The sequence below is a fragment of the Takifugu rubripes genome, chromosome 21 (assembly GCF_901000725.2).
Source record: "Takifugu rubripes chromosome 21, fTakRub1.2, whole genome shotgun sequence".
Classification (NCBI taxonomy): domain Eukaryota; kingdom Metazoa; phylum Chordata; class Actinopteri; order Tetraodontiformes; family Tetraodontidae; genus Takifugu; species Takifugu rubripes.
In genome coordinates, this window is record NC_042305.1 from 14,191,688 (window position 1) to 14,206,317 (window position 14,630).

Sequence of the window (14,630 nt, forward strand, 5' to 3'; positions counted from 1 at the left end):
GCCAAAAATTTAAACCTGTTATGAAAAATCTGTGCATCCAGATTTATCAGCTATCTCCATATACACGTGTTGACGCTGACGTTAATTCCTTCAGACATGTTCACAGAAATCACAGTTTGAATGCTGCAGCAGGAAATGGGACCAAGCAAATATTTCTTTTACCTCAACGGGCGAATGTGTTTACACAGGAATGTGTTTGCTGAAGTGGTCGAGTCCCTTTTATCTATCTATATTTAATGTAGGGGACTGAGGTCAGAGATTACGCCACACAATTGACCGACTAAAATACGACCCATTACCGGTAGATTCGACAGTATTCGAGATTAGGTCATGGTGACTATATTCTCTTTATAGTTTACAAATGTGTCAGACAGAAAAGAAGCCAAGGAAGGAGTGTTCTTCTTGAGGCTGTCTGGCGTTCCTCTGTGGGGGTCGTGACACGTACCCCTGAAGTGCTGCAGGGTTTTTAACTCTTTGATCGCAGACTTTTTGTTAAACTGCAGTCACTGCTGCCTGCCCAGATGGAAAAGAATAGAATGTCTTTCACAAATCGGAACCTATTGTGTATGAGTATTATGTAGGTGAAAGGGGATGTGAGGAGAGTTCACTCAATGGACCTTTGCATGAGTTCAGACATTTGTGTGTGTTTAAGGGTCGTGAGTCTGTTCACACTGCTGACTGGGTCTGTTTAGTCTAATCAAGCTGATATAGTCGGTTAAATATTCCGGTAATCTCATTCACGTTGCCAGACCGGAAGCCCGTGTATGTCTCAGAAAACTTCTTATATTCATCGGTTAATACACTGCACAAAAATGTGCAATTATTTTAGCACTATTTATGTTAAACGATCCAGGCAATTAGCCCTTATTGCGACCTGAAAGCAAGTCTCGACACAGGACTTCTGCTTTCTTCAAAGCAATCGCGATCCGGCTCCGCTCCTCCTCGCAGGGAAAGTAGACACCGGCTGAAAAAACTCTCCTCCCCTCTTTCCTTTACAGAGCTGCAGTTTTCTCGCTCTTATAAACCGTGACTATGCGTCTCCGGGTCCTCCTGGCTCCGCGTTTCCCCTGGTGAGGGCAGCTCTCTGCAGGTTAGACATGCGATGACACCGTGCGGCGCCGGATCGAGCCCCGCTGCCCACAACTCTTCCGCTTTGCTGCGAGTCTGCCAAACTGAAATATGCCATGTTCGCAGCAGTGTCCGCTTTCCCTCCTGCTCCACTTTGTTTTTCTTCTGGCGGCCGGCCACGAAGAGCTGTCTGCTCCAGGCCGCCTCATCTCCCTGTTTGCAGAGAAAGGTCAGTGTTTTTGAGAAGTTACACCAGCAGCCACGCTGCTCTCTGCATGGTTGGTTTGTTTCTGCACTCATCTGGATCAACGTGCCTGCATCACATCCGTAGTTTGCGGTTCCATCCTGCAGGTCACTTCCAGCCAGGGTCAGACCTGTCCATTGTCCACCCAGTGAAAACCACCGCTGATGGAAGCTTCATCTCCCACTCTGTGTCTCACCGCTTCAAGGGTGGGCGTTTCAGGCGTGATCTGCAGCCCTCTGGTTTGGAGGAACTGGTTTACTACAAGGTCAACTACAAGGGTCGCTCTTTAACGTTCAATCTGACAGTAAACCATCACCTGGTTTCAAGTGGCTACGTCCTCGAGAGGAGAAACGGCGGCTCCAACCGGACCGAGCACCCACTCTCTGAAGGGAATTCCTGCCATCTCCTCGGCACAGTGGAAGGCTCAGATGGGCGAGGGACCGCTGCGGTCAGCACTTGTCGAGGGCTGGTAAGAGGACAGGAATCGTACACCTTAAAAAAGCAGAAACTGGGTTTCCTTCCCTTTCATTCATCACCTGGAATCCTCTCTCCCGTGCAGGAGTGGGGGTCATATTTATGAGAGTGGATTTCCTTTGACAGGAGGAATTTGTTTTAATACACCGCAGATGAAAACTAGTATTTTAGGTCCAGTGCGGCTTATCTGAGAGTGCGTGTGTTCATTTTAAGAATGACGGATGTCTTCTGAGGTTTTTCCTTTTCATCCATTCATGCTCGTATCTCTGCCTGTGCCCCTCAGCATCCAGCATCTTTGGTTAGAGCGTTTTAAGTGCACATTCGTGATAGGTAAAGGTTTATTTCTATCATTATTCGGTCTTTCTTTTTCTCACCGGTGTTTTGAAAGAGCCCGCTACATCTCAGCTCTGAAATGATGGGATGTGTCAGTCTTACTCCCGAAGAATGCTTCGGCGTTTGATTGTGCCCCCGCAGGCATGCCCCACCTGCAGGGTCTTGCCTCCCACCCCCGCTTGTTGTTTTGTTTTTTTGCAGGCTTTGGAGCCTGTGAATCCCTCTACCACATGTGAGGAGGGTTTAAGGGGGTCTAACTCCACAGAGAGACCACTCAGCTAGGAAAAGCCTGCCATGCCGCCTGCAGGTCACTCCCCCTCAGCAGACAAACAGAAACGAGCAGCATCTTCATTACTCAAATCTGTAATCCAGTTTTATTCAAGCATCGGCTGCTAAACATTACAAAGAGGAGGAGAATTATGGCCACTGTGGAAACAATTTGAGGGTTATAGGTGGAGGAATTTATTCTGGGAACAACCATGCAAATCCTGAAATAGCAGGCAGGACATTGTTTTTTTCATAAAACAGAGAGAACACGTTCATTTCTCAGTTTGCACGTGCACGGAAGTAGAGCCTGATGTACATTTACAGCTCATTGTCCCCCAATGCTGAACCTCACATGTGGCTGTGAAACTGATTTTACTGCAGAACTTCAGCTTTCTGGACACATCAAACTCACAGGGAGCACAAGTTTGGTTTCTCTCTTTTTCTTGTGGAAAAGAAAACTCGTTTCATTAGGGTTAAAACGTTCTCACTTTCCCCAAAGCTCCTTGAGGCGAGAAAAAAAGAGCAAGAGCGTGCAAGTTCAGACCCATTATAGCAGTTTTTCCTCACTTATATGCACGTTTCTTTGCACCGAGCAGATGAAGAATGGAAAGGTGCGCGACCTCTAAAGTAAGAAAACATCTCACAGGCAGAATTACCTCTAAGCTCTGATTGTCAGCAACAACTGAGTGATGCATGTTTGCTTGTTAGAGACTTGTGATAACCCATTAAGGCAGCGACTCCCACAGCATGCCCCCACCAGACCGCATGTCCCACTAATCACTGCTGACGCCACAGAGAGCATAACAGCACAGACCTTTTTTTCCAGGCTCTGTTGCACAGAAGCAGGGAACGGAAATAAAGCAGTTCCACATGGCTGATGTATTAAGAACATAGACCTGTGTTTTGGTAACCTCCTATGGCTCCGGCACCTCACACCCAAACACACTTCCTCCAGGTCAGGGCAGGCAATCAACAGAGAGGAGGTGGCAGAGGTAGACAAGAGGAAAGTGAACCCCTCCCCGAGGCTGCTTCAGGTGGAAGGGAATTAAGGATTTAGGTCACAAATTTGGCAGGATAATCTCAGTTGGTTGTTGTATAAGCACATCTCCTTGGAAATCCTGCGCGGGATGTTGAAAAAAGCCAAAGGAATCACATTAATCTTCAGTATGTACTGCAGAAAGTTGTGTTTAGTCTCACATAATCTGGTAAACTGTCGATCCTGCAGCAGCCTGCAGCACTTCCTTAACTGGCTGAAGCCATATCAACATGCATGTTTTGTAGATGAGTCCACCTTAGCTCAGTGACCCCTGGCTGTGGGCCACGCTCTGGGAAATCTGGTCCGAGGGGGTTCTTTTGCACGCTAAACTGTTGGTTTCACATGGAAGAACAAGCCAGAGCGTCTCAGTCCCAGTCTGTAATTGTCTGATTTTATAATGTTCAGTATAACAGGTGGTGTAACATGATGTAGTCTTTCCAAAGGGAGCTCTCCCCTGCATCTTTGCACCATCTGAACTCCCCATGAGGAGAAATGTGATACACTCAGTCAGAGCTCGACTGAAACACGTGTCCCGAAAAAACACGTAAAACTTGATGGAGTGACCCAGAAAAGCGAGCAGCGTGGCGCTGCGGCGAACGGCGGGGAAGAGGAGCCACAACTGGCCTGAATGCTTGACATCTGCCTTTGGCTCCTCCTCAAGAACCAACTCTTCAGACCGATCTTATGGACGTATAGAGCGTCAGCTCGTTCTCCAGCAGGCAAAAGAAAACTTCATTTGTCCGGCTGAAGAAAGAAATCTGAATCACCCTCATTCTGTTGCCTGCAAGTTGTTTTAAGGGGAGAGGGAGGAGTTCATCCCAGAAAAGTCTGGGCTTGCTTGTACACACATGCACACACAAATACACACAGATGTGGAACACAGAAATGTGCTTACAGCAGAAGGAAAAGATGACAGAAGCCGCCTTCATTTTTTGGAGTGATTCGTGTTTGTTCACGTATGTTTTCATGCCTGTTTGTATGTTGGGGTGTGTTTCTATGTACTTATCTGTGTACGTCAGCAGACTCCACCAATCGGCAGGTTAATAGTCCGCACCAGTAAGAACACGCATGGCATTCTTAGGTTTTAAAAAAGTCTGCAGACAGAGAATGTGCTCCAGGGAAGCAGAAAGCGTCATTTTCAGATCTGTCGGCCCAATAATGGTTGAATTAACGCGTGACCTTTTCCACAGTCAAACTTTAAAGCATTGGATTTACAGTTTTCTATGATTTGTTGCTCTGCTCATAGCATATTCATTCACATCCAAGCTAAAGATGAGTAGAGCGATTAGAAAGTGATGAAATCTGCTTCGTTTCTCTCATTTTCGTTTCCCTCAGAGGGGCTTCTTCTCCCTGCCGGAGGGACAGTATTTTATTGAACCTATCCAGAGTTCCCCTCATGATGCTACGGATGCTCCAGAGCCACATGTTGTCTATCCAAGGGTCACAGAAACTCACAGAAAAAAGCGGAATGTCGATCCCGGAGCAACTCCCGGCCCTTGTGGAGTTCAAGGTATGTGTGTGTGAATGTGTGTGACGCTGCAGATGTTTGGCTAAGCGTGCTCATACGAGTATTTTTAGGTGTCAAGTGAGGACAAACTGCTGATAATGTCTCCAATAATCCATCCTGTAGATGCTCCCATTGACTCTGTACATGTGGAGAGGGAGAGGGAGGAGTGGGAGAGGGAGCAGCAGAGGGACGGAGGCCAGGCTCGGCCGCGCTCCCAGCGCTCCGTCAGCAAAGAGCGATGGGTGGAGTCCATGGTGGTGGCCGACTCCAAGCTCATCGACTACCACGGCAGCGATAATGTGGAGTCCTACATCTTCACCATCATGAACATGGTGAGGCCTGAGGGACTTTCCGCCCGCTCTTAGGTGTCTTAAAGCACTAACAGGGAATTGTGTTTGGACAGGTGGCTGGAATCTTCCATGACGCCAGCATCGGGAATGCTATCCATGTCATCTTAGTTCGACTCATTTTACTGCACGGTGAAGAGGTAACACTAACCTGAAATAAGAAGCGACTGGGTTCAAAAGGAAACATGGAGATTCAGCTGCCCTTGGCCGCAGTTCCAGCCTCTGATTACCTGAGACGAACCTTAATAGGAAGATGATGTTTGCAGGAACAAACTCAAAAGGCTGCTAAAGTGGTTTATGAACGATCTCAACAACCTGGGAGACGACGGCTGACAAAATTCCCATGACAGAAAGCTGCGTGATACTGAACTCCTAATTCGGCTCTGTGTTGCAGAAAGGGTTGAAGATCGCTCACCATGCAGACACGACTCTGTCCAGTTTCTGCGCTTGGCAAAAAAACCTCAACCCCCAGAGTGACACGCACCCAGCTCACCACGACGTGGCTGTTTTGATTACCAGGCCAGTGGCACGCCCACATCTGCCCTTCCAACGTGTGATAGGACACGGATACGATGTGGATACCTAACGCGACTGTGATTCCCCAGGAAAGACATCTGTGCTGGGATGAACCAGCCCTGCGAGACTCTGGGTCTGTCCCATCTGTCCGGGATGTGTCAACCTCACCGCAGCTGCAACATCAATGAGGATTCGGGCCTGCCTGTCGCGTTCACCGTTGCTCATGAGATGGGCCACAGGTCTGTGAGCGCGTGCATGCACCAGCGTGTGTGATTGATGCAATATGATGCCCGCTAGATAACGAAAACATCGGATCCAATTATTAAATGGCTTTTAAAGGGTGAGAAAAATCCATCGGGGTGTCTGGCAGACAGATTTGCTCAGCAGTGTATGTTTGTAAAACATTTGTTTGTGAAGTTGTAATAAGCTGTGGTGTGACCACAGCTTTGGGATTCATCACGACGGGCAGGGCAACGACTGCGAGCTGGAGGGGAGGCACCCGTTCATCATGTCCAGGCAGCTCATGTACGACAGCTCCCCCCTCACGTGGTCTTCCTGCTCCAAGGAGTACATCACTCGTTTCCTGGAGTAAGACTGGATTTTCATAAAACATGTGTAAAGGTTGCGGATTTGAGCGGTGGAAGGAAAATTAAAAACCAAATGCAATTACTGTGGAGTTCAGAGTTTTTGGAATGGCAACAAAGAAGTCTGAATATGCTAAACATGCACATTCTGAAGGCAAAAGATCCACAATCACAAAGGAGAAGCCTTAAGGAAAATAAGAGGGTGGCTAGTCACACCCTGTTTGCTTCAGCACATTATTTTAGTATGAAAAATGTCCAGGAGGATTCTAGTTCCTCTAAAGCTTCTAGAGATTCATGTTTATGAAGAGTTGCCTTTAAGCAGCACTGAGCTCAATTCCTGATCTTTTACCGTCATCGAACTGCACATATATAACATAAATGTGAATAAAGTCACATCTGTGTTTCCAAGTCGCGGTTGGGGTTTCTGTCTGGATGATCGTCCTTCCAAGAGGGACCTCACCACACCCCTGGCTCGCCTGGGAGTGCGCTACACCACACACCACCAGTGCCAGCTCCAGTATGGCCCCAATGCCACGTTCTGTAACGAGGTTGATGTGAGTAATGTTTCCTCTTGAAGGTCGGACGAAAGTAGACTTTATGTGAACGTGTTTGAACATTGCTTCAGAATGTTTGCCAAATCCTTTGGTGTTCGGTAAACGGCTCCTGTCGCTCCAAACTGGACTCGCCGATAGATGGCACCCGCTGTGGACCGGAGAAGGTGGGTGCAGATTTTTGTTTTGTCTTGTTAGTTTTGGATTTCATTAACCTGTGGGTGGCAACATTACATACTCCTCACTAAAGCACCATGACTTTAGCCGAGTCACCGTTTATCAGCACTTAATTCAAATTAAATTCAAATGGGTGAAATGCATTTATGGATTTGTCAGTGCATCAAATGGGGGCCATTAATTATGATGTGGGTGTTAATTGGAGTTAACAGGGTATTACCATGTAAATAAAACATGCTTTTGGACGTGACTTTAGCTCACAGGTATGATGAGGCAGCTGTGCAACTTTGCAACAGTAACCATTAAAAAAACCTGGTCTGGAGGTTACGTAAATATATGGGTGCACAAGAAACACACACTTGGCTTAAACAGGAATGTAGGGGAGGGAAGCATTAAAATAAAATTATATCCTGTCAGGCGAGCCACTCCATCATCAAGATCTGTACTGAAAAAGGAACAAAAATGATTTTAGACATTGCAAAACATAATTGGCTTTCTTCCTCAGTGGTGTATCTCAGGGGAATGCGTGATTGTGGGTAAACTCCCAGAGACAGTGAATGGAGGCTGGGGACAGTGGACCACCTGGTCCCACTGCTCCAGGACCTGTGGAACTGGAGTACAGTCAGCAGAGCGAGAATGTAACAACCCCAAGTGAGTCGCTTAACTGGCACCACATCACAAAGAAAATTGGAACTGTGTCTTCTCCCGTACTCACTGAAAGCTCTTTGTTCTTGATTCTCACAGACCGGAGTTTGGAGGCAAGTACTGCACTGGGGAACGGAAGCGTTACAGGACGTGCAACACAAAACCCTGTCAGAAGAATAAGCCAACATTCCGAGAGATGCAGTGCAGCGAGTTCGACACTGTGCCTTATAACAATGAACTGTACCAGTGGATTCCTGTATCAAATCCACGCAAGTATTCTAAAATAAAATCTATGGGTGCAGTTACACACAATGACCAACAGAGGGCGGTAGCCACCCTGGAAATCTGTATAAATCTCTGTTACCTTGAAAGGATCGTATAATGTTAACGTTAATCTCCATTATTATGCTAGTTAGTTAGTTTTTCCTGTTAATTTTATTCTCAAAAATCAAAATTATGCAATAGAAATGCTTTTGAATTTTCACAAAAAGTAAACTCCTCTTTTCTCTACCAATGTTGACTCTGCAGTACACCCTTGCGAGTTGCACTGTCGACCGTCCACTGAGTATTTTTCTGAGAAGATGCTGGACGCTGTGTCAGATGGAACGCCTTGTTTCGTAAACAACAATTCGAGGAGCATCTGTGTTAATGGAGTGTGCAAGGTAGTGTGGCTGGGTAAGAGACAAAAAAGAGAGGGAGGGGCGGCGTGTTATGGCAGAGTAGGATATCAAGTGTAACTAAATTAACAAGAACAAAAAAAAAAATCCTGTGGTTCTATAATGTCTCTGTGTATTTTGTCTTTAGGATGTTGGCTGTGACTATGGCATTGACTCAAATGCAGTGGAGGACCGTTGTGGTGTGTGTTTGGGTGACGGCAAAAGCTGTGAGATGGTCTACAAGTCATTTGATGAAGAAGAAGGCTTGGGTGAGTCCAGGACTGAGAGGGCAGCTGGGATAGACTCAATGGTAGTGGTATTTCACAAAAAATGCACGAAAAGACGGAGGAAACAGACAACCGGTTAATGAGGCAAAGCCTTGATGCCCCTCCAAACGTGGGGGAAAAAAAACCCAGAATTCAACTTTTATGTCTGCTAATAAAGTCATTTAGTGACGGTCCATTAGCGTGACATCATTCTGATTCTTTCTTGTCACGGCAGCCTTCTTGTCCACTCTGCAGCTGTTTGCTCTGATGTTCTTTGCTGGTGTAATGTGTGTATGTACTCATTCATATAAAGATACAAAATTATTAGAGAGCCAATCTCTAGAACCCCCCCTTTCCTTCACTGTGCGCGTCTCTGCCCCACACATCATCCTCTCCAGATAACAGCCCAGATGTGACAGACTTCAAAAGGCATAAATGGAGGGCAACCCCCCCACCCTTTATACAAACACACACTCACCTCCCCACAAACATCATTAAACTCTACAGACCTACTCATAACCACTTTTGTCCTCCCCCAGCCAACCCTTCATCCAAACACAATAAAAAACAGTCAGGGCATAGCCCCCCACGCTCACACACACACACACACACACACACACACACACACACACACACCAACTAGCCCCACAGATTCAACCCACCCACTAATAAAGATCAGAGAGAAACTTTAGTTCGCATGTGGCAGCAGCCATGGTGGGCCATCCGTTCCCTCTCCGTGACTCTGACTCCCCCCTCTCCCCCCTCCCTCCCCTCTCTCAGGGTACACCGACGTGGGCGTGATACCTGTTGGAGCGCGGGACATCGTGGTGAAGGAAGTGGAGGAGGCAGGTAACTTCCTGGCTCTGAAGAGCGAGTCATCAGAGGAGTATTTCCTCAATGGCAACTACATCATCCAGTGGAATGGAGAATATGTGGCTGGCGGGACGACGTTCTACTATGAGCGCAGCGGGAACATGGAGAACCTGACAGCTCCAGGACCCATCAAACAGCCAGTCATGCTGCAGGTAGGTGTCTTTCCTTACTTCTATTCTATTGTTTTCTTTTCAACATTCTTTATTGTCCTGTGTGGTTTTCCAGTTGCTGTTTCAGGAGACAAACCCTGGTCTAAAGTATGAATTCAGCGTCAGGAAAACCAAAGTGACAGGAAATGAGGTCATGCAGCCCATTTACAGGTGGAGACATGGGGCATGGACCGACTGCAGCACCTCCTGTGGATTAGGTTGGTGCTGCAGTTAACTAGAAACATTAAATGTCCATGTTACAGTGACTGCTTAGTCACATTGTGGATGCTCTGAACTCATTCAGGAGAGCAGCTGCAGCCGGTACGATGTTTTGAGATGGACGTGGGCGTTGTGGATGAGTCTATGTGTGACCCGGAGAGCCGTCCAGACGACAGACACCGGAAATGCAAGACTATGGACTGTCCTGCAAGGTTTGAACCCCTAAAAATGTTTTGGGAATAGTCTCCTGCTACCATGGCTCTCGGGGTTTCAACACAGCAGTTCCTGTCATCTCTTCTCATACTCTCCTCGTCAGGTGGTGGGTCGGTGGTTGGCAGCAGTGTTCGGCCACCTGTGGATCTGATGGGACCCGAAAGCGAACTGTGCTGTGCGTCCGCACCGTGTTAGGGGAGGAACGGGTCCTCCACCCGGTGGAGTGCAAACATCTCCTCAAACCCAAACCCTTAGTGCCGTGCAACAGAGATGTTGCCTGTGGGCAGGACTGGGCTGTTGGTGTCTGGGGACAGGTATTTTCTCCTCACTTTTCTGTGTTGTTGTTTCACAGCAAGTTTTACTTTTCTTATCCTACTTGGATGCAGTGTCCAGTCACGTGCGGAGGAGGCGTTCGCTCCCGTACAGTGACGTGTGCCGTAGCGCCCAAGAAAACCTGCGATCCATCGACTAAACCCCGATCCAGGTCACTGTGCGCTTTACTAAGCTGCCCGAACTCAGGGCTTCAGCGACGGCCGGGACCGCTTCCTAAATACCGTAGCATCTATCCGCCCAGGAACCAGCCCACTCGGCAACCCCCTCAATCCACCTGGGATCCCAGGAGTGCCGCAACATCAGCAACTCCCACAACTTCTGTCACAGTGATGAAGACCACAGCCGAAGAAAGTACGGCTGCATCTTACCCCGATACCACGATCTTTCCGGTCTCTAAAACCACGATGTCCGAAATCGCAGACATAGACGACGCGTTCGGCATTCATTCAAGGAAAAATGACAAGGGGGTAAAAGGTTTCCCGTCCAAAGCCGACGACAGCAGAGACGAGAGGGAGGAAGAAGAGGACGGAAGCACGCCAAATATGGCCGGGTACACCCCAGGATATGATTATGTTGTTGAAGACAGGATGACGGAGGAGGAGGGGATTATCGACCTGGATGTTACCACGTCTGCGCCATTCAGAATTCCTCTTCAATCAACCCCACCAACATCATCTGGATCTATCGTGCGCACTCTACAGACAGGTTCAACTACCATGTTCGCGTCCAAACCACCCACGACCTCCACCTCCTCACACAGCACTGCCAAAACATGGACAGAGACCACTCACCACTACCCTGTCACCACCCGTCCCAACGACCCATACAGCCAGTGGACACGCGGGCTTCCCCTCGCCACCACCTCCGTCTTACACGCCACACAACCTCCGTCTACAACTGCAAGGAGACCCTTCACCACTGCAGGGTCACCACGTTCCACCAAGAAGATTATTAAAGTAAAAAAACCTGCTGTCACACACAAGAAAAACAGCTCGACCCCTCACCCTAAAAAGTCCACTTCCAGTCGCCTCAAGAGCCAAAGCCAGGAGCCAGACATCCCACCGGGCAGCCCCGCCACTGACCAGACCAACCCGATGCATGTCAGCGTGGACATTTTCTGGGTTGCAGGAAACTGGAGTGAGGTGGGTGCATAAAATTTATGACCACGTTATCTTCAAAAGCACCAGCCTGCGGACTGTTCACGTTTAGGTCCTTTGAGCACATACTTAAAATTACTGCTGCCCATTTTCAGGGCCACCCCATAACCTTTTAAGGTTGCGTTCCTCTCGTCTCTGTGATGCCGTGACTGCCATGAAATTAAGCGCCTTGAAAGCTGATCACATTCTGTCGCCTCCATTAACGGCTGTAGTTGTTCGGCCTGGATGGAGGTGACCGTGTTAGAGAGAACTACCAAAATAGTCAATGTTAAATCAATAAAACGAACCTAAAGCGACATGTTTTTGCAATTTGTCCATTTATTTCTAACTGTTTGTCACCGAGGTAGTTAAAAAACCGACAAACTGATTTTTTGAGAGCACACCCTCATTCGGTCCACAGTGTTCGACAACATGTGGGATTGGAGCGATATGGAGGACGGTGGCGTGCAGCTCCCATAACAACGAGGACTGCGCCAACATTAAGAGGCCCGAACCTGCGCGCACGTGTAACCTGCAGCCGTGTGCCCTCTGGAAAAGTGGCAGCTGGAGCAAGGTGATTGTTATCTTAATTAATATTAATTATTGGTTCTGTTTCCAGGGGGGTGATGGTTTCTTTTCCCCCTTTGTGAGTGTCTTCTCGTGTGCTTCTAAGCCAGTTTTATCGTGTCCCTGACAGTGTCCTGACGGCTGTGGGGTGGTAGGAAGGAGACAACGTGATGTCCAGTGTGTCGATTCTCAGAGTCAACGCCCTCTCAGACCGTTTCACTGTCAAAATGTGTCCAGCAGGCCTGCCAGCTCACTGACATGCCCACAAAAGCCCTGTGTGACCTGGAGTATATCACCATGGGGTCCAGTAGGAGCATTATATAAATTAAAACACTTCTTTTTTGTAATACTTTTAAGCAAAGGCCACTGTAACTGCACACAAACATGAGTCGCATGAGACTCACCTCACTTATGGGTTTAAGCTGCAAAAAGCAGGCAGCTCTCATGATTCCTGCTGTCATCCTCAGTGCTCTGGCAGTTGTGGCGAAGGCATGCGGGAGCGGCTGGTGTACTGTCCAGCACCTTATCGCTGCAACACCACCCTGAGGCCAAACAGCACGGAGGCCTGCAGCCTGAAGCCCTGCACCCAGTGGCAGGCCGAGGACTGGGAGGAGGTTGGTCACCCGCGGGTGAGATTACTCAGAGGTGTTGGCAACACTTATCTCCCTGTGTGTGATTTTGTAGTGCTCTGTGAGCTGTGGCGGCGGTCACCAGCAGCGGGAAGTCAGGTGTGTCAGCGTGCAGGAATCTGCTGTAATGCCAAACAGCCTCTGTGAGAAGATTTCCAAACCAGAAACACTGAGAAAGTGCAACACCGAGGACTGCAAGGGGAAGACAGGTGAATGCAGCGTACCTGCAGTGCTTTTTAAACTGCTTGGATCCGTTTCTGAGCCACCTTCCTCCTCACGCAGGTCCCGTTTGTAGGAAAAACACCATGTCCTCTCGCTTCTGCGACAAGTTAAAGCTGTTGGGTCGCTGCTCTCTCAGGTCGGTCCAGAAACAGTGTTGCTTCACCTGTGGGTTGTAGCTGGACTCACACGCACCTGCGCATGAACGGAGCTGCAGCAACACTGGGTCCTCTCGCAGTACCACAACCACAGAACACGTCCAAAGCAAAGATTCACACGCTGTAATGTTGGGCTTTTTCTCAATTATCTTTTTTTTTTAACCAGCTTAGGCCGTTCTCAGCGATAATTTGCAAAAATTATTTAAGATATATAAAAATATAAAACACAAACCAGTGGTGATTTCACAGTACTTAAAACCTAAAAGATGAAAAGGATTGTAATTCTAAAATGTCATTAAAATTATCTGCATGCTATTTTGTGATGCATAAGTACAGCATGCAGGACCCCCCACGACTGAATGTAATTCAGCCTGTGCAATGGACTTAAATTCAAAAGTGTTTTAATATGAAAGTAATAAAATAGTCAAGTTAAGCATGTAAAATCTACAAAATCTCGAGCCAATATATAATATACTGTAACATTAGGTATTCAGACAAACAGTTTTAAGTGCTTTAAGTCGCCGATAGACGACATGAGGGCTTCCTGAATGTGACGTCAAAACCGCCACAGGTGATAACAAAAATACAATATTTCTACATACCGACAGCTAATAATCAGATATTCGACCGACAGCTTGTGGGCGGGGGTCAATATTGCAAATGATGTCATCATTCTGAGACGGCGGCCTGTATGTCCTTGTGAGTCGGCGTATATAAGCGGTACATAATTTGATCAAGTCCAGAGTGTATCTCTATAAGTGAACTCATAAAACTAGAATGTACAAACAGATTTGTTACCTCATTAATGAATTGTTAATAGTAAATATAATCTCTTTGTGCCTCCTGTCAGAGCTACACTGTGTTTACATTATTTTAGGTGCATGTTCCTGTTCCATTCATCCTGGTTGTCAATAATAGTTAAATCAGCAGCAGAACCCGCACAGTTCTGCAGTGGAACCTTTGGTGCTCCTCCTCTGTAACTGACCAATGACAAAGAGGCGTTGCAGGTCATCCCTCTCAGGTCCCTCCAAAGATGGCCGCTGTTTTTGTTCGATGTCGTACAACTTTGTGCTCACGCTACACGACCACGACTGATTCGTGCTTTGCATCTCCATCCGTAAATGTGTCTAAATCAGGTGTTTGTGAAAACCGACATTGTAGACATGAAATAAAAGTCAACGTGTGTCTAATGTGTTGGTATGATGCGTATATTTACAGTGGGAAGTTCAAAGGAATCCCTTTGCCTTCCAGAACCCCCTGCTCCCCTCAGTATGGTGACCTCTGGTGCTAACGAGGTCGTCGAGTGCTAACTCCTGCTGCATGTGTAACAGCCCAAGCAGTGGCACTCCGATTCCTTTCAAGGATTAGGTTCCGCTGCCGCGATTTCCCATGCTCCTCTCTGCCTGTCAGATAACACGACTGAGGTGGAAACAGACCGGCTCTGAGTAACCATTCGCTATCAA

The 14,630-nt window shown here is 47.6% G+C and overlaps 1 protein-coding gene across 1 annotated transcript; it reads left to right on the forward strand.

The window, feature by feature from the left end:
- Nucleotides 1-488: 488 nt before the first annotated feature.
- On the forward strand, nt 489-14,357 carry LOC101064356 (ADAM metallopeptidase with thrombospondin type 1 motif, 12). The gene is made up of 24 exons (XM_011615806.2): nt 489-1,297; nt 1,420-1,781; nt 4,758-4,932; nt 5,053-5,261; nt 5,333-5,416; nt 5,671-5,795; nt 5,882-6,031; nt 6,237-6,380; nt 6,786-6,930; nt 7,002-7,094; nt 7,610-7,755; nt 7,849-8,018; nt 8,278-8,411; nt 8,554-8,674; nt 9,452-9,696; nt 9,770-9,911; nt 9,998-10,124; nt 10,229-10,439; nt 10,512-11,600; nt 12,016-12,168; nt 12,292-12,468; nt 12,629-12,775; nt 12,846-12,999; nt 13,073-14,357. The coding sequence occupies exons 1-24, from the start codon at nt 1,180-1,182 to the stop codon at nt 13,186-13,188; spliced, it is 4,737 nt and encodes a 1,578-aa protein (XP_011614108.2). The 5' UTR covers nt 489-1,179; the 3' UTR covers nt 13,189-14,357.
- The last annotated feature ends 273 nt before the right edge of the window (nt 14,358-14,630 follow it).